General features: G+C 39.3%; 1 protein-coding gene across 10 annotated transcripts in view; it reads right to left on the reverse strand.

The window, feature by feature from the left end:
- Nucleotides 1-1,126: 1,126 nt before the first annotated feature.
- The window catches only part of LOC105499859 (RB associated KRAB zinc finger), a 51,116-nt gene continuing 31,122 nt past the window's right edge, over nt 1,127-21,120 (reverse strand). For 8 of the 10 annotated variants that reach the window (XM_071095402.1, XM_071095403.1, XM_071095399.1 and 5 more), the window contains 3 exons: nt 13,952-14,078; nt 13,594-13,689; nt 2,134-7,881 (listed from right to left, as the gene is read on the reverse strand). In XM_071095402.1, the coding sequence (XP_070951503.1) occupies nt 5,972-7,881; nt 13,594-13,689; nt 13,952-14,078 (2,133 nt within the window). In that variant the 3' untranslated portion in view covers nt 2,134-5,971. Of the gene's footprint in view, nt 1,263-2,133; nt 7,882-13,593; nt 13,690-13,951; nt 14,079-21,120 lie in introns of those variants that run through there. The other 2 variants (XR_011622626.1, XM_071095400.1) reach the window with 2 other exon arrangements.

The following is a 21,120-nucleotide window of genomic DNA, read 5'->3' on the forward strand; positions in this document are numbered from 1 at the left end:
AGTATAGGTGGTACAGTTTTTTCTTTGGTGATTGAGTTCCTCAAATGTCTGGTTATTTTTGTCAGAACTCATTTTCTCCAGGGAAGTGCTGCAATCTTGACTGGAAAGAAAAACCAATCACATAGCTACTTCCTGGTTGGGAGGTTAACCCCATTTCTGCTTCTTAGAAGGGTTTTATAGAGGATGTTGGCCGGGCTCAGTGGCTCACGTCTGTAATCCCAGCACTTTGGGAGGCCAAGGCAGGTGGACCACCTGAGGTCAGGAGTTTGAGACCAGCCTGGTCAACATGGTGAAACCCCATCTCTACTAAAAATACAAAAATTAGGGCCGGGCGCGGTGGCTCATGCCTGTAATCCCAGCACTTTGGGAGGCCGAGGTGGGCGGATCACGAGGTCAGGAGATGAGACCATTCTGGCTAACACGGTGAAACTCCGTCTCGGCTAAAAATACAAAAAAATTAGCCAGGCGTGCTGGGGCGGGCGCCTGTAGTCCCAGCCACTCGGGAGGCTGAGACAGGAGAATGGCGTGAACCCGGGAGGCGGAGCTTGCAGTGACCCGAGATTGCGCCGCTGCACTCCAGCCTGGGCGACAGAGCCAAACTCCGTCTCAAAAAACAAACAAAATAGAGAAGGGGCCTGGCTGTGCTGCCCACGGTGGTCTTGAACTCCTCAGCTCAAGATCCTCCCATCTCAGCCTCCCAAAGTGCTGGGATTACAGGTGTGCCTGGCCTGCTTCCCTTCTTTGAAGAGCTTGGCTTCCTAGTATCTGGACATAATTTAGGATGGAATAAGGAACAGTGGATGAATTTTTGGCCTCAGGTATAAAGAAGTAGTCTTGCGTTTGTATCTTTTGACATAAAGACAAAATTGAAAAGTTCGCCAACCCCAAGCCAAGCACCAGCAAATATGGGCGTGGGTGGAGAAAATCTCCTGTGAAATGGGCACTTCCGGTGGGGGTGAAGGGTGAGCCCCTGCCTTGCTTAACACTGCCTGGTAGTTCTGCCCAAAGGACTGAGAGAGCAAAGTGAGCCACTGTGGGGGAATCACACCCCCAAGTCGCAACCAACTCCCAGATTCCCCCTCCTTCGCAAAGCATTAGTCACCTGTTCACACTTCAGCTTAACCCTCAACGAGTAGGGTGGAATGAAAAGCACACGGCCAGGCGAGGTGGCTCACTCCTGGAATCCCAGGACCTTGGAAGGCCAAGTTGGGTGGACCACTTGAGCCCAGGAGTTTGAGTCCAGCAACACAGCAAGACGCCGTCTGTATGAAAAAAAAATAAAAAATAAATTAAAAAATTAGCCAGGTGTGGTGGCATGCACCTGTAGTCCCAGCTACTCAGGAGGCTGAGGTGGGAGGATCATTTGAGCCCAGGAAGGCGGGGCTGCAGTGAGCTGTGATTGCACCACTGCACTGCAGGCTATGGTGAGAACCTGACTCTAAAAAAAAAAAAAAAAAAAAAAAAAAAAAAAAAAAAAAAAGGCCTCCCCACCAAAAAAAAATTAGGCACACATAGTCTATGCCATCCAATGTCACGTCCTTTTTGCTGTGCTTTTACAAGCTCAGCCAGCCCCCAATCAAAGTGTTTTTTTTTTAATGGTGCAGTCTTCGTGACCCGTTTCTTTCATTCACTTACATCTGTGCTGTTAATTTTTTTTTTTTTTTTGAGACGGAGTCTCGCTCTGTCGCCCAGGCTGGAGTGCAGTGGCCGGATCTCAGCTCACTGCAAGCTCCGCCTCCCGGGTTCACGCCATTCTCCTGCCTCAGCCTCCCGAGTAGTTGGGACTACAGGCGCCCGCCACCTCGCCCGGCTAGTTTTTTGTATTTTTTAGTAGAGACGGGGTTTCACCGTGTTAGCCAGGATAGTCTCGATCTCCTGACCTCGTGATCCACCCGTCTCGGCCTCCCAAAGTGCTGGGATTACAGGCTTGAGCCACCGCGCCCGGCCTGTGCTGTTAATTGTGTAACTGAGATTTCCTCAAAGGTTTAACTGAATACTTTTTAAATAATTTTCCATCAAATCAAACTCAGCATTATATTCATTCACTGCCAAGAAAGGTCACCTCTAAGGTAAAAGTTAAGATGAATCCCGAATTTAGAAATGCGGAAGAACAATTTGTTTAGGGAAATATGAAATGTTACATACTAGCTTCTTTATTGAAGAGGCAGCTCAGACCCATTTATATATGCAAAAGTATAGGATGACAAAGTATGTAATGATTCTTTAACCTTCTCAAATATTTCACTTAAAATATACATTATGCTAAGCCTTAAGGACAGCATAGGAAATCTTAGTAGTTGCCATCAAAATTACTATAAATATGTATTTTCTGCACAGAATTATGCAAAACCTACCATTTAATTCCTGTTATGCAACATATTCATACACATCTAGAAAAATATGAGTAGAGTGACGAGTAACACAAATGTTAGCCATTTGTGATTTTAAAAAACTTTTATGGAAAGTGTAACACACATGCAGAAAAATACACATACCTTAAGTGCACAGCTCAGAACACACTCAGATATTTAGCACCCAGGTTTAGAAACAGATTATTCCCAGCACCAGATAAATGCCCCCTTTCAGCCTTGGCCAAGACTAACCGCTATCCTAATTTCAAACCACATAGACAAGTTTTGCCCGTCTTTATAATTTATACAGAAGGAATCATACAGCATGTTGGCTTTTGTGTCTGGAGTCTTTCATTCAGCAAGGTTTGTTAAGTTCAGCTACATTATTACATGAACTTCTAGTTCATTCGTGCTGTTTTACAGTATTCCATGGAAATAATGCCACTTGTTTATTCATTCCATTGCAATGTGCCTTAAGATAGTTCTGTTTTGTGCAGTTTTATGCTATATTCTGCGTGTCTTTTGGTGGAGACACATGCCTTTTTGCTGGGTTTGGGTAAAAGGGTATACTTGGTTTTAAGTGCCAGCTTTCAAAAATGGTTTTATGGATGAGCAATTCCACCAGTAGCGTACAGTTCCTCTTGCTTACATCCTTGCCAAAAGGATGCTTTTTCATGCTTTTCATTTTAACCATTTCCATGGATGGGTAGCAGTACTACATGGTGTTTTAAATTTGCATTTCCCTGATTACTAATAAAGCTAACATCTTTTCATGCTTAGTGGCCGTCTGGATATCCTCTAAAATGAGTGGATATCCTCTAAAATCTTTTGCCTTTTCCATTTTCCCCCTTGATTTGTAGGTGCTCTTTACATATTCGAGATCAGGGGCCAGAAAACTATGAGTGCAGACCAAATCCAGACTGCCACCTGGGTTTATGAATGGTTTTACTGGGAAGCAGTCATGCTCATTTTTTAAAATGCATGGTGTATGGATGCTTTCACACAATAGCAAAGATAAGCATTTGTGACAAAGCCAAAAATTTTCACCATCTGGTACCTTGCTAAAAAGTTTGCCAACACTTTTGCTATACTCAGTGCTGTTGTCACATACATGAACTGCAAATATCTTTTCCTCCTCATGGTTTCCTGTTCATTTTCTTACTGGTGGTCTTTCTGATAAAACAGAAGTTCTCAAACTTACTATTAAGTTCTATTTTATGGGTTAATGCTTTTTTGGGTCTCAATAAACCTTTGCTTACTCCAAGATTACAAACTGTCCAAGATTTCTTTGTAAAGCTTTCACATTTCATATTCAGATGTGCAATCCACCTTCAACTGACTTTTTATTAAATTACAACATTTAATTGGCAAAGCACATTTACTGGAAAGAACACCCTTTCCCCCACTACACTTCAATGTCACCTTTCTCAAAAGTCAGGTGATGGTATACATGTGGGTCTACTTTTGAATCTGTATGCTATTCCACTAGTCAGTTTTTTCATCCTTGTGCCAAAATAACACCATCATAATTTATGTGGTTTTATAACAGGTCTTGATATTTGGAAATATCAATCCTCTCTGTCCATTCTACAAGATAGCTTTGACAATTATTGGCTTTTTGAATATGCATATGAATTCTAGAATTAGCTTGTTTATTTACATTAAAGAATTTGCTAGGATTTTAATTAAGGTTGCAATGAATTTAGGGAAAAAGCAACGGTTTTGAGATTGTCCTGGAATCCTATCCCTCTCCTCCTTTGTAATTTTCTTTTCTGGATACAGTTCTTCAAAGCTTATTAACTCATTTTTCCCCCCTAGGCACTTGAGGGATCTTTTAAGTGGCACTGCTTTTCAAAATTTCATTTTCCTTGATTTTTGCTGGTATATCATAAAATGCTTTTTGCATAACTTTTATGCAGGGAACTTACCAAATTTACTCATGGCATCTGCAAATAGAGGTTTATATTCTTTTTCTTTTTTAAAATTTTACTTCTTTCTAATCTTTATGCCTTTTGTTTCTGTTTCTTGCATTAGTTTTCTGGTTAGGTCCTTCTGAACAATGCTGAATAAAATCATTGACAGCAGATATCCTTGTCTTATTTTTATAATCTTAGGAGAAATGTTCACTATTTCATCATACTGTTTGTTGAAGTCTGTTTATGCAATTAAGGAAGTCCCTTTCAATCCATCATTTGCTAAGATCATAAATGAACATTAACTTTACCATAAGAATGTTCTGCATGCCAGATTACTTTTCTACAGGTGGTGTACAATAGCAACTGATTTGTGAATATTAAGCCACCTTTGCACTCCTGGAACACAATCTATTTGATTACCATTTTACCTGTTTCCAGAACAAACGATCTTTGTTTTGTTTACCCAGTATCTGGTCATATGACCACTATAAAACAAGTTACTGGCAAAGAGAATGGAATCATTATTATTTTGACTAATCAGGATTCCCCTGTGTAATGTGAAGAAGCAGTAGCTACCTAAACTGTTCCAGCAAGAAATGGAGTGAGGACATTAAGTTAATTGACCAAAAAATATCTGCTAGAAACTTGAATCAATTTGTTCCAAAATACTGGGAAAAAGGGGAATGCACACAACAATGACACTGTATTTGTATCAAAGAGAAGTTTCTGAATAAAATTTCTAAATTACAAAATATTGGCACTAGGCACACTGAAAACTATGGGTTAAAAAACATGGGTGGTGTGAGAGCTGGGGATATTTTAGAGTATGGGCAGTATGCTTGTTCTCTTTCACTGAAACAGACTTAATTCCAAATTATGTTATGTATAGTTTATCAAAATAGTCTTTTAGAAAATCTTATCTTGCTCAGATGCAGTTGAAAACTTTACAAAAACACTGCCTCTTCTACTAATGAGGCATTTGTTAAAAACCCATTTGTAAATTCCTCTAAATAGAAAACTAGGTATTTTACCATTTTATACCTACTAAATATTATCTGACCAACAATATATCCTGTCTTAGTACATTTGCCATCCTAATATTCAAATAAGAAAACTGCCTCTTCACAAGTTGCCCAATTCCAAACTTGCATAGAATTACCATTAGATTGCATTTTAAAGACATGATAAAAAATGGCCATACACTTATTTAATGCTACTGTCCTCATGATCAACTCCTGATAATTTAAAAACTTCATTTTATACAATGAAGATTTATTCAGAGCTTATAGCCTCTGAGATCTTTCCTATAAACACCTGATTTTACATTAGAAATATGGCTTTTAGTAGAACAAATTTCCAAGACAATATATTTTCCACATTCACCATATTGACAGATTTTGCCTTTGTATGATTCCCTGATATGTAAATACAATTTGAATCCAAAATAAATATTAAATATTTATAAAACTTCACTTCTGCATAAATTATCTAGTGTCTGATGAGTCGTATGATCTTGCTGAAGGTTTTGCTTCTTGTTACATTCTTCGGGATTCTTCTCTGTGAAAATCCAGATTAAAATGAATCTAACGCCTAAATGCTTCTCACCATTCAGGAACATGAACCCTCAGATAAACACTTTGACTTTCTATTGGATTTTCCATATTCATTATATTCAGAGAGTTTTCTAAAAATTGAGATCTGACTTCAGAGACTTTCCACATCAAGTACATTCATATTTCCTCTTCTGTGAATTCTCTGATGGCTATTGAAGGCTGATCTGTGGTGGAACTTTTTCCCACATTCATTACATTCATAGGGTTTCTCTCCTGAATGAGTTCTATAGTGTACAGTGAGGTATGACTTCTGAGAAAAGACTTTCCCACATTCATTACATTCATAGGGTTTCTCTCCTGAATGGCTTCTGTAGTGGACAGTGAGGTTTGACATCCGAGAGAAGACTTTTCCACATTTACTACATTCATAGGGTTTCTCTCCTGAATGAATTCGATGATGTATGGTGAGATACGATTTCTGAGAGAAGAATTTTCCACATTCGTAACATTCATAGGGTTTCTCGCCTGTGTGTACTCTTTGATGTCTGAACAGGGATGAATTATGGGAAAAGGTTTTCCCACATTCGCTACATCCATAAGGTTTCTCTTCTGAATGACTTCTATAATGTTCAGTATAGTATGATAACTCAGAGAATAACTTTCCACATACATTACATTCATAGGATTTCTCCCCTTTTGGAAGTGGCTGGTGCCCATCAAAGGCTGAATTTACAAGGAAGGTTTTCCCACATTCATTACATTCATAGGGTTTCTCTCCTAAATGAGCTGTATGATGGTCGGTGAGATATGACAACTGAGAGAACTTTCCACATTCACTACATTCATGGGATTTCTCTTCTGTGTGTACTTTCCGATGTCTAATGAAGGCTGAATTTAAATTGAAAGTTTTGCCACATTCATTACATTCATAGGGTTTCTCTTCTAAATGACTTCTATAATGTATAGTGAGGTATGACACCCGAGAAAAGAATTTCCCACACTCGCTACACTGATAGGGCTTCTCTCCCGTGTGTGTTCTCTGATGTGTAATCAGGGTAGACTTTCGGTAGTAGGATTTCCCACATTCATTACATTTATAAAGCTTCTCTCCTGTGTGAGTTCTCTGATGATCACTGAGTGCGGACTTGCGGGAGAAGGACTTCCCACATTCGTTACATGGATAGGGCCTCTCTCCTGAATGATTCCTCTGGTGTAGGGTGAGATGTGTCTTTTGGCAGAAGGTTTTCCCACATTCACTACATTCGTAGGGTTTCTCTCCTGAATGAGTTCTTAGGTGCTGAGTGAGGTGTAACTTCTGACAAAAAGTTTTCCCACATTCATTACATTTATAGGGCTTCTCCTCTAAGTGTGATCTCCGATGTACAGTGAGGGTTCCCTTTTGGCTGAAGGATTTCCCACATACATTACATTCATAAGGTTTCTCTCCTGTGTGAGCCCTCTGGTGGATGATGAATTTTGACTTTTTACAGAAGGATTTTCCACATTCACTGCATTCAAAAGGCTTCATTTCCATTTGTGATCTCTGATATGCATTAAAATTTGACATCTGTATGAAATCTGGTCCAGAATCATTCCACTCATAGGGCTTCTCCCCCACGTAAGCTCTCTTATGAGCAACAAAAACAGCCTCATTGTCTAAGACTTCCATGCATTCATTATATTCAAAGGGTTTCTCCAAAATATTAATTTTCTGAAGAATATTTTCTTCATTTTGAGAATAGGTATCCCCATTTTGATTAAATTCATACATTTTCTCTCCATGATATGTTTTCTCACATTCATTACACTCATCAGGTTTTGTCTTGGCATAGCTTCCGTCACTACTAATTAATTCCGAAATAGATTCTAAATTCTTTCCACATGAGACACAATTATGAGCTATTATGCTTGAAGGAACAAGGCTTGTTTCCATATAAGTTTGACAAAATGTATTCTCTTTCTCTTCAGTCAGGGTTTTGCTGTTGATACAAGCAGCTTGCCTTGAATGTTTATCTTCATTTTCTTGGATTCTCTCTATCAGGTCATCAAATTTCCAGACTTCTAAAAAGGAAAAATAGTAAACAAACTTTGTAAATCTAAACACACTAGCCATGGAAAGGTACTGGTACTCAAGAGCCCCCATTGTGGGGTTGACTCTGGCTTTAGAGCCAATCTCCATAAATAAAAATAATTACAAATGCATAGTTCTCTTTGTCCTTTGATTTCTAATACAAAACATAAACACACACACACACACACACACACACACACACACACACACACGGTGAAAGGATAAAGATGAGATAGTGGTAGAAAATAGAAGAGCAACTTCATATTGAATACAGGTAACTTTGTTGCTTTACAAATATTATGTTTCAAACTTTGGTAGAAAAGGTGAAATAAAACCAAATGATGAGCAGAGAAGTGGCTGAAAGTGTGCCAGATCCAGGCAAAGATGGGAGGATTTAGATCAAATAGAATCAGGAGGAACAAAAACAGGTGCTAGGTCTCCATACAAAGGAAATCCATTATGGATTACATTTGGGAGACATCTATTACAATTTATATTAAACTGCAAGATATTGCTTCATATCAAGATACGATGGTAGCATCCCCACTAGCCTAGACCCTTCCAAAATCTGTGCCTTACTAGTCTGCATACAAATGCAAATAAACATTCTGAATGCTCTGATTTCTTCATGTTTACAGAGAAGATTCGCATTCATCTGGAGGAGACCCAGGCAAGTGAATGTCCAAAAGAAATGTAAGCTAGACCAGAGGGCAAGGTATCTTTTTTTTTTTTTTTTTTTTTTTGAGATGGAGTCTCGCTCTGTCACCCAGGCTGGAGTACAATGGCACAATCTTGGCTCACTGCAACCTCCACCTCCCAGGCTCAAGTGATTCTCCTGCCTCAGCCTCCCAACTGGCTGGGATTACAGGCACACACCACCGCCCCCAGCTAATTTTTGTATTTTTAGTAGAGACAGAGTTTCACCATGTTGCCCCGGCTGGTCTTGAACTCCTGACCTCAGGTGATCCACCCACCTTAGCCTCCCAAAGTGCTGGGATTACAAGCATGAGCCACAGTGGCCAGCCAGCGGGTATCTTAAAAACAAGATCATGCTGGGCATGGTGGCTCACGCCTGTAATCCTAGCACTTTGGGGGCCCAAGGCGGGTGGATTGCCTGAGCTCAGGAGTTTGAGACCAGTCTGGGCAACATGCAAAACCCTGTCTCTACTAAAAAAAGAAAAATAAAAAACAAAACAAAAAACCCAAGATCAGATCTTTGAAGTGTTCTGAAAGTCGTATTTAATACTAGCTAACCTTCTTAGCCATTAAATTCTGCTTTCCCTGATTGCACAATAAAGCACAGTGGTTAAGAGCATGAACACCAGAGCAGGCCACCTCAGTTCAAACCCCCAACAATTTACTAACTAAGGCACCGTGGTCAAATTACGTAACTGTGATGCAGTTTCCCTCATCTGAATTCAGTGTGAATACGAGTGCCTAAATCATGGGGTTGTCAAAGGACTGAATTAGTACATGTAAACTGCTTATAACAGTTTATAACATAAAACAAATGATCATTAAGTTCAGCCATTAATTTTCTTTCAATTTGCTGACTTAAATTTCCTAAAACCATTCATGTCTCTATAATTCTTTTACCTAATTCTGATACAAACAAGAGTTCCCAAACTCCTGGGTTTCATTTGGTGTAAAATCTTGTATCTCAGATTCCTAAAGCTGCCCCTATGATGTACTTTTATTTTTATGTATCTTACACATTTTTGGATCCACTAAACTATTGTTAGCTGCTATCACCCACATTCAAAGCAACCCTGATGGTACTCTGCTCAGAAATCTACAACATCTCTGAGCTCCAGCACCCCAAACTCCAACAGAAGAAACAGAAAGGTTATTAATGATATTTTTCACTACCTGGATTCATGATATATATCCAAGCTAGCATTCCACTAATCTGCCAACATCTTCTGCTCCTGGAAGCCTAGGCTATGCCTTGCATATTCTCAGCCACAAGTCTGTGCTACTGATCTTCCCCGCTCAGTTTGACTTCTGGTGTTGGCTATACTCAAAATCTATCTATACTTTGGGGGAAAGTTGAAGACACTTATCAAATCTCTTCCCAGTTCATTGAATCTCTTTCCCTTACATTTTAAAATAGCTTTTACATAAAGTTGCACAATGTGCATTGGAGTATAAATTTTCCATGTGAAAGCTGAATTTTATAGTTCATGCAGCTATGATCCTATTTCCTAACCAAAACCTATGCCCCTGGAAAGTATTCATATTTTCTTTGTATCTCTCTGAACAGAAATTAAAGTAGTTCCTAATCTGATGGGTGCTTACAGGTTCTAACCTAACCCCTATCTGTTTTATCAGAATCTATAGTTCAGAATAAATGATCTCTCAATGGATTAATGATAAAGATCTTTCTTTTACCTAGCTCCTTGGCAAGTCAATAAAAAAACCCACAAAATACCTACTGTATGTTGCATTATCAAAGCAAGAAAAGTAAAAAGGTCTTTCCTCTTTGGAGGATTATAATTCTGGTAGAAGAAGCTCAAGCAACAAATATATGTACCTACCTATCAGAGCATATAATCATTTAGAGCATATATTCCTATCAAAGCATAGAATCACAGAGCATATACTCCTATCAGAGCTTATACTCAGAGCATATACCACTCCTATCACAGCATAGAATCCTATCAGAACACACAATCTCAGAATATATAATCCTATCAGAGTGTATAATCATATTGGAGTATATAATCATATCTAACTTTTTGTGGAAACAATCGCTGAGTGGAATAGGTATTAAGAGAAGGAAAGACTGGAGTGGTCAACAAATCATGAAGGAAACTTCAAGGAGTTAACCTTTTAAGCTCAAATGTAAAGCATAAAGTTCTAAAGTTTATTGCTCAACAATGCAAATACAGTTAACATTACTGTACACTTAAAAATGGTTAAGATGGTAAATTGCATGTTACGTGTTTTTTTTGGTTTGTTTGTTTTGAGACGGAGTTTTGCTCTGTCGCCTAGGCTGGAGTGCAGCGGCAATCTCCACTCACTGCAAGCTCTGCCTCCCGGGTTCATGCCACTCTCCTGCCTCGGCCTCCCAAGTAGCTGGGACTACAGATGCCTGCCACCATGCCTGGCTAATTTCTTTGTATTTTTAGTAGAGATGGGGTTTCACCATGTTCGCCAGGATGGTCTCGATCTCCTGACCTCGTGATCCACCTGCCTCGGCCTCCCAAAGTGCTGGGATTATAGGCGTGAGCCACCGTGCTGGGCCATGTTATGTGTTTTTTAAACCACAATTTAAAATTAAATGAAGGGGCTGGGTGTAGTGGCTCATGCCTGTAATCCCAGCACTTTGGGAAGCTGAGGAGGGCAGATCACTCTGTTGAGCTTCTGGCCAACAGACTGAAACCCTGTCTCTATTAAAAATACAAAAATCGGCCGGGCGCGGTGGCTCAAGCCTGTAATCCCAGCACTTTGGGAGGCCAAGACGGGCGGATCACGAGGTCAGGAGATCGAGACCATCCTGGCTAACACGGTGAAACTCCGTCTCTACTAAAAAATACAAAAAACCAGCTGGGCGAGGTGGCGGGCGCCTGTAGTCCCAGCTACTTGGGAGGCTGAGGCAGGAGAATGGCGTAAACCCAGGAGGTGGAGCTTGCAGTGAGCTGAGATCCGGCCACTGCACTCCAGCCTGGGCGACAGAGCGAGACTCCGTCTCAAAAACAAAAACAAAAACAAAAACAAAAAAACAAAAATACGCCGGGCGTTGATGGTGCATGCCTGTAATCCCAGCTACTCGGGAGGCTGAGGCACAAGAATCACTTGAATCTGGGAGGCAGAGGTTATCCTGAGCCAAGATTGCACCACTGCACTCCAGCCTCAGTTACAGAGACTCTGTCTCAATAAATAAATAGGCTGGGCACAGTGGCTCAGACCTCTAATCCCAGCACTTTGAGAGGCCGAGGCAGGTGGATCACAAGGTCAGGAGTTAGAGACCAGCCTGACCAATATGGTGAAACCCCATCTCTACTAAAAATATAAAAATTAGCCAGGCATGGTGGCATGCGCCTGTAATCCTAGCTACTTTGGGAGGCTGAGGCAGGAGAATCGCTTGAACCTGGGGGAGGAATGCTGCAGTGAGCCGAGATTGTGCCATTGCACTCCAGCCTGGGCAACAAGAGCGAGACTCCATCTCAAAATGGAAGGAAGGGAGGGAGGGAGGGAGAGAGAGAAAATATGTATTATCTGGGCAAGTAAAATGCAGATGAAGGAAAACGACAATGATCATTTGAATGGAAGATGGATCCACTGTAATCCAGGTATGGGAGAATAGTGAACATTAATGTCAAAAGGAACTGAATGTGCTGATGATCTGCAAAGCATTTCACAAAGGACAAAGAATACAAACCATGGAGAGAAGACTAGCACAATCAAATACTGGGAGGTGAGGAAGGTAGACAGAATTCATGATTTTGGAATGTGCACAGTTTATCATCAGACATTCTGAGAAGGAAGGAAGTGAACTGTCTCACTGGTACTGCTGTTATCAAGCAAAATATTCAACTAGACTTCTGGTTAAAAGTGTTAGACATATCAATTTGGAGGCAAGCTGCAAAAATACACAGGAAAAAAGGTCTTAGAAGTTGAGATCAGATAAACTCTTTTAAGGGATACAAAGAAAACCAAAAAAGTGGAAAACAGGTCCTAGGGTGACACTCCTGAAAAGGCAAGAAAAGGAACAGATATTCACTTATGAAATTCACACTTCCTGAATGTCTACTACGGACAGAGCATGATTCCAGTTATGGGGAAGGGGAAATGAACACACAGGTGATAAATGAGCACTGGGGAAAGAGAGGAAAGCTGAGGAGTGCTATATTGTCACATCAACTGAGCATGGACTTTGGGAAATGACGTACACTACAAGCTGTGACTGAATTCATAAGCATAGGTGGAAGATGAGGTTTTGGTATCTGAATGCCTAAAGACGTAAATAAAATTAAGGGCAGAAAATAAGTCCAAGGTATTTTTAAAGGAAGGAAGGAAAGAAAATGGAAGATAAAAAAGAATGAAGATAAAAGTCTCAAGTTAATTTTTATGTCAGACTTCTGAATGCCCCAAAACAAAACAATTCTGTAAGGCTGGGAGCAGTGGCTAAGGACTGTAATCTTAGCACTTTGGGAGGCTGAGGTGGGTGGATCACTTGAGGCCAGGAGTTCAAGACCAGCATGGCCAACATGGTGAAACCTCGTCTCTACTAAAAATACAAAAATTAGCCAGGCATGGTGGCATGCACCTGTAATCCCAGCTACTCAGGAGGCTGAGGAAGGAGAATTGCTTGAACCTGGGAGGTAGTGGCTGCAGTGAGCTGAGATCGCACCACTGTACTCCAGCCTGGGTGACAGAACAAGACTCTGTCTCCAAAAAACAAACAAAAAACAAAACCCCACAACAATTCTGTAATGGCGAGGGAGTAAGTTACCAATAATGCTGGAGAAAGAGGAAGTGAATAGGTCTCCAGTACAGGTTAGAATGGAAAAAATCCCTACCAATGTAAATCAAATGTAAAATCAACAGAAGAGTTCATGGATGTGTGTGGGAAGGAAAGTGATATTTGGGGGTTGGGAGGTGTGCCTGAGGGTACTGAATACATGTCAACAACTCTTTAGTCACTCCCAAAGGTCTGGGATGAGCATTTTTTAACATTTGATACTCTACTAACTTGCCTGGACTATGTTGACATGGAAATTCACCTTCCATTATCCACGGCTCTTCTCCCTGCTCCAACTTAATGATGACGTTTGGCTTGGTGATATCATACCCTGTTAATGGGAAAAGAAGGAGGACTTGGGCAAGCTGCTTGGCTTCAGAATCTCCAAAGTACAAGATGTTGCTACCTCATAAGCTGCATAACAGAAGTGCTCCATTTTTTACCTTATCAAAGTTAGAACCTTTTAATGAATAGTAATATAAATACTCCAGCTAGTGCCCACAAGGAATTAAATGGTGTCATCACTTATTTCTTCAAATTCAAGGATAAAACCCCATTCAACCGAGAGCATTCAGAAAGCAAGCTATCCTCACCCACAGAAACTAGATGGCTATAGTTCTCCAACATCACATCCCTGTATGTTATCTTCTCATCAGGGTCCAGTTGCTGCCACTCCTCCTGGGTGAAATCCACAGCCACATCTTTGAATGACACTGGCCCCTGTAATGGCAACATGATCAGAATTGGGAAATATGGAAAAGGGATGGGGGGATAACATTTTACAAAGCTCACTGGTAAAGTTAACCATGAACATTGTATACCTTATTTTATGTTACAGATTATGGAAGGGAAATCATATTGGAAATCATATTGGAAACATATATCCTTTGGGATCATGTATATACACGTATATATATGTGTGTATATGTACACACACACACACATATATATATATAAAATATATATTACCCACAAAAACAAAAACCCCAAACACAACTGAACTCCTATTTTGAAACTGAACTGAGTTTTGGGGATATGAGTGAAACATCATGCCTGCTCTCAAAAAGTGGACAACCTAATAAGGAGATAAACATGTAAACAAACATATGCATTTTACTCCTGGTCACTTCTTTTAGTCTTCTTTGCTGCAAGACCCTCCCCTTCTCCTGGACCTCTTCATGTTGGAGTGTCTACCACTCAGTTCCTGGTCTTCTTCTTCCCAACTCACTGCTTTGGGGCTCTCACCTAGTTTCAACTCCTTGTTCTTCTGGCTCTTTTATTCTCATGGCCAGTGGCCTCTGGCTATCTGCATGGCAGAGTTTTATCTCAAACATCTCAATCTTACAGCAATAAGTATTCATTAAATGAATGAATGCATTAATTCATTCATTAAATGAATGAATAACTCTGTTATTAGAGTAATGCAGACAAGGTGCAGAATGATTTAAAAAAAGAGAATCAAATTATTTTAACTTTATGCCATCATATTAGGCTTCAGACTCAGTTAACTGGAAGTCCTTAAAGATGCACTGTGTATTCTATGGGATGAAGGGGAAGAATATGATGAGGTGTAAAAAGTACCAATGGCAAACATGAAGCAGCTTCAATTTTTAAGAGGTTGGGGCTGGGCATGGTGACTCATGCCTATAATCCTAGCACTTTGGGAGGCTGAGGTGGGAAGATTGTTTGAGCTCAGGAGTTCGAAACCAGCTTGGGCAACACCGTAAGACCTCATCTCTGCTAAAAATAAAATTTTTTAAAAAAATTGGCTGGACATCATGGCACATGCCTGTAGTTCCAGCTACTTGGGAGGCGAAGGCAGGAGGATCGCTTGAGCCTGGGAGGTCAAGGCTTCAGTGAGCTGTGAACGCAACATCGCACTCCAGCCTAGGCAACAGAGCGAGACCTTATCTCAAAAAAAAAAAAAAAAAAAAAAAAAAAGAAAAATACAAAACTCCTGGGCTCCAGCAATCCACTTGCCTTGGTCTCCCAAAGTGTTGGGATTACAGGCTTCAGCCAGCATGCCCTGCCCAAACTTGTAGTTTAGAAAAAGAAAGTGCCCAGTAAGCATGTTGCATTATCCTATTATTTATAAAGAACATATCAACAAGGGGTTCAAACCCAGTGATACAGCTAGGACCAGGTAGATCCCAAGAGATAGCAGAGGCAGAGCCACTAGGCTGCTGGGCTGAGAAACTAAAGCAGGACACCCAAGCTTATCCATAGGCAGGCCACAGGAGCTGATAAAATCACTGAGAGAGAGCTATAACCTTCTGGGTTAAGTTAGTCCAGAATGTAAGAAGGCGGTAGGGGTTAGAAGACTGATCAACCAATAAACAACATAAAATTACATGCCAATACCACTTACATCAATACAAATACCCAAAATGAAACATAACCAAACAAAATCCAGTATCAGTTTAAAAACATAATATACAACAGCCAAATGGGACTTATTCCCATTTGACTAGTTTAATATTTGGAAATCTATTAATATGACAAGCCACTATAACACAGCAAAGAAGAAAAGTCTTGTATCCACAAAGATACTTGAAAAAGCTTGACAGAAAAAGCTGATTTAAAAAAACAAACTAAAGAAAATAGAAACTTCATTAACATCAATATTATGTATATACACAAATATAACTATTGTACCCTAATATGCAATAGTACGTATGATATATATGTGACATACATATTTCAATTACACACAAGCACATATATACAGTTTGCGTGTACACACACACACACACACACACACACACACACACACACACACACACACACAATTTACGCCTCAGTCTTCTTGGTCCAAAAGTCAGGATTTTACTTAACAGGGAAAAATGACATACCTTCCCACTAAGATCAAGAACAAGGTATTAATAAAATGCTCACTATCTACAATTAGAGAAGAGAAAACAATAGAGGAATATAAGAAAAAGTAAAAGTGCTTGGGCATGGTGGCTCACGCCCATAATCCCAAAACTTTGGGAGGCCGAGACAGGCAGATCACCTGAGGTCAGGAGTTTGAGACCAGCCCGGTCAACATGGTGAAACTCCATCTCTATTAAAAATCCAAAAAAAAAAAAAAAATTAGTTGTATTATTAAGGTCAACTTAATCAGTTACCCTAAATTACTTTATAAATATGCAATCCCAATAAAAATACCAAAAAGCTTTTTCCTGGAACTAGATAAACTGACACTACAGTTCATATGAGGTGGAAGAAAATCAAAAACAGCTCAGGGAAAAAAATCATTTGGACATGGATAAAACTGGATCCAGGCCAGGTGCGGTAGCTCATGCCTGTAATCCCAGCACTGTGGAAAGGTGAGGCAGAAGGACTGATTGAGGCCAGGAGTTTGAGACCAGTCTTGGCAACATAGCAAGACCCTATCTCTACAAAGAAAAAAATACGTATATTAGAAAAAATATATATAGAGAGACATTAGGACTTCTGCCCTCAGTTGTGATAAACTAACAGGTACTGGATATACCCTCTAACCTGAAACAGCACATACCAAAGAACAACAACAAAAAAACAAAAACAGAAAGAAACATAAAATGGAGAACATATATGAAGCAATTTTTTTTTTTTTTGGCGAAGTCTCACTCTCGTCTTCCAGACTAGAGTGATACGGCACAATCTTGGCTCACTGCAACCTCCGTCTCCCGGGTTCCAGTGATTCTCCTGCCTCAGCCTCCCGAGTAGCTGGGATTATGGGTGTGCACTAGCACGCCTAGCTAATTTTTGTACTTTTAGTAGAGACGGGGCTTCACCATGTTGGCCAGGCTGGTCTCGAACTCCTGACCTCGTGATCCACCTGCCTCAGCCTCCCAAAGTGCTGTGATTACAGGTATGAGCCACCACGCCTGGGCTGAAGCAATGGTTTTCAAGGCACTGACTATCAGGCAGTAGAGTTATCTATGAGTGATGGGAAATAAACAAGGTGAACCAATCAACTTCTGCCTTGAGCATTTCCAGGCCACGGAGCAGGGAAGAAGAACAGAGGCAGATGTGAGGAGAAAGAGTTGCAAGATGGGAAAATGGGCAGGAAATTGCAACCCATAAGGAAGAAAAGAATCAGTCCATCAAAACTGGCCCAGAATTGACACAGAGTTTACAACTGGCACAGAGCACTGAGAGAGTTCATCATTCTATTCCAAATGTTCAAAAAAATTGAGACAGGCAAGATGTAAAAAAGACCCATGTGAACCTTCTACAGATAGAAACTAGAATATCTGAGATGAAAATTAAACTGGACAAGATTAACAGCATCGTGGAAAAAAGACATTAGTGAATATAAAGATAGCAACAGAAGTTACATAAAATGAAACAGAACAAACAATTAAAAGCAAATAAAGAGCAACAGTCTGTTGTGGGAAAATTTCAAGTGGCCTAATATACAGGCAACAAGAATCAATGGAGGGGAGGTGGTGGATATTTGAAGAAAAAATGATAAAAATGTTCCCAAAGTGATGACACCATAAACCCAAGATCCAAGAAGTTCAATGATCCCCAAAACAGAAACATGAAAAAAATGATACCATGACATATTGCAATCAAATTGCCCAAAACTAATGATAAAAAGTTTAAAACAATAAGGGAGGGAAGACAAAAAGACATGTTATATACAGGGGAACAAAGATGAGTATGACATCAGATTTCTCTTAGAAAAAAATGTAAGCAGGAAGACGATAGAGAAACATATTTAAAGCACTGTGGAGAAAAATCCAGCAAAAACACCTTTAAAAGGAAAGACAATGAAGACATTTGCAGACATACAAGAATTCATCATCAACTAGAAGAAATGTTAAAGAAAGTCCTTCAGGCAGAAGTAAAATGACAGCAAATAAAAATTTAGATTTACACAAAGGAATGAAGAGTACCAGAAATGGTAACTGCCTATTTTCTTTCATTATTTAAATCTCTTTAAAAGATAACTGGGTCGGGTGTGGTGGCTCACACCTGTAATCCCAGCACTTTGGGAGGCTGAGGCAGACAGGTCACCTGAGGTCAGGAGTTTGCGACCAGCCTGGCCAACATTGCGAAACCTCGTCTCTACTAAAAATATAAAAATTAGCCAGGTATGGTTGTGGGTGTCTGTAATCCCAGCTACCCGGGAGGCTGAGGCAGGAGAATCACTTGAACCCAGGAGGCAGAGGTTACAGTGAGCCGAGATCACACCCCTGCACTCCAGCATGGGGGACAGAGTGAGACTCTGTCTCAAAATAAATAAATAAACAAACAAACAAACAAATAAAAGATAACAGTTTAATTAACAACAATGTAATAGATTCTGTGTGGCACTGATACCACCTGTAAAAATAAAATGAACAATGGTGTACAGACCAAGAGGAGAGAAATGGAAGTATCCTATTGTTAAGCTTCTCTTACTCTAAGAAAAATGGTACATTACTTAAGAATAAACTATGATAATTAAAGTTGCACACTATAAATTCTAACTCACTAAAATAACAAAACAGTGTGATAGCTAAAAACCCAACAAAAGACATAAAAGTAGAATCATAAAACATTCTCAATTAATCAAAAGGAAGGAAGACAAAGACATTTTAAAAAGAAACAAAGAAGATGAGACTAAAAGAAAGCAAAGACAATGGACTATAACCTAACTAGTTTTATCAATAATCACATTACATGTAAACAGCCTATACATCCCCAATTATGAGACAGAAATAGACTGATGAAAACAAGCAAGATCTAAATCTTGCTGCCTACAAGAAATAATACTTTATATATAAAGATGCAAATACGTTAAAAGTAAAAGGATGGAATAAGATATACCATGCATGTATTACTAAAAAGAATGCTACATAAATAACAAAGTACATTTCACAGCCTGGAATATTAGCAGGGATAAGGAAGGCCATTTTACAAAGTGGTTTATTAATCAACAGGACGTAACAACCTTGAACATTTATGTATCTAATATAACACATAAAGCAAAAAGTGGTAAAATTGCAAAGAGAAACAGAACCACAATTGCAGCAGGAGATTTCAGTCCCCTCTCCCTGTGTGCCTGATACAAATAGGCACACAATAAACAAGGATATAGTACACCTCAACAACACAACCAACCAACTTGATCTCATTAACATTTATCAAACACTCTACCCAACCAGAGCAGAACAAGCCATCTTCTCAAGATGCGTAGAATTTTCCCAAGACAGATCCTATTCTACGCCATAAATTTAAGAGGTTCCATGTAGCATTCCAGACAAAAATTCACAATCTAAATCTAATCATGAAGAAAGATCAGGGAAACCTAAATTTAAAGACTTCTATAAAATCACTGGCCTGTATTCTTAAATTTATAATGGCACTGAGGAACAAATCCATATTAAACAGACTTAAAAAGCATGAAAACTAAAGGCAATTGACAGTCCTAGACTGAATCTTCTACCAAAAATTAAAAATTGCTATTAAGGAAATTATTGGGAAATTGGCAAAAACTGGAAAATGAACTATAGTTGAGATAAAAGTATTAAATCAATGACAAATTTCCTGAATTCAATTATCGTGCTATGGATATTTAATAGAATGTTCTTGATTTTATGAAAAATAATGTAAAACTTTATAGGGTAAAGAGACATGACACTCTCAAATAGTTCAGAAAAAAAATATAAATACATATACACACATATATGTATATATCCATATAAATGATTAATGTGGGAAAATGTTAAGAATGAAGTATCTGAACAAAAGGAAGTATCTGGTATTTCTTTGTAAAATCTTTGCAATTTTTCTGAAAATTTGAAATGATTTCAAAACGAAATGCTGAACAGAAAATAATGCTATCAAATACATATTACATGTATATATTTGCTATCAAATATATCAAATATATTTCAAAAGGACTCAGAAACCAACTTAAAGGGATTCCATCTGGCCAAAGATGGAGCCATTTAATTTTCTAAAAGAATCACAACTTCGATGTACTGAAATATTTACTATCTGTTTAAACCCATGAGCTCATAATGGTAACAAAACAAAAAAACCTTCCTGCTTAGAAGCCTACTCAATATTTTAGAAACTGTCTTTCCTGCATGAATTACATAACCAAATAGAGAATAGAAATTTATCTTCAGAAAAGTATTCTAGGCCAGCTGTGATGGCTCAGGCCTATAATCCCAACACTGGGAGGTCAAAGAAGAGGATCACTTGAGCCCAGGAGTTCAGGACCAGCCTGGGCAACATAGCGAAACCTGTCTCTACTAAAAATTAAAAAATTAGCTGGGCATTGTGGCACATGACTATACTTTCAGCTACTTGGGAGGCTGAAGTGGGAGGATCACTTGAGCACAGGAGTTTGAGGCTGCAGTGAGCCATAAACGTGCCAGCCTGGGTAACATAGTGCGACTCTGTTTCCAAAACAAGAAAAGAAAAGAAAGTTATTTTGGCTAGTAAATAAAGAAATGGTAGAATTAGCAGATCACCATTTTGCCTCCCCTAATGAACTAGTAAATCACAGCAATAATCAATAGTCGATAGTTCTTAAGTTCACAAAAACAAAGAAGGTAACACGTGCCTCCAGAAGTAGACAAATGCCACGTATGGTACAGCTGTGTGAAAAGAATTGAACATAAACCTGATTAGACTTCCAGATCAAACTACCAATTTTACAAGGCATACAAGATGTTTTTTTTAAAATGTGCTAAAGGTGAAACAAGGGTAACACAATCTAAACTGAGGATAACCAACTCAGTTTCTTCAAAACAATGAGCATGCAAGAGACATA

This window comes from Macaca nemestrina, chromosome 4 (genome assembly GCF_043159975.1).
Source record: "Macaca nemestrina isolate mMacNem1 chromosome 4, mMacNem.hap1, whole genome shotgun sequence".
Lineage (NCBI taxonomy): Eukaryota > Metazoa > Chordata > Mammalia > Primates > Cercopithecidae > Macaca > Macaca nemestrina.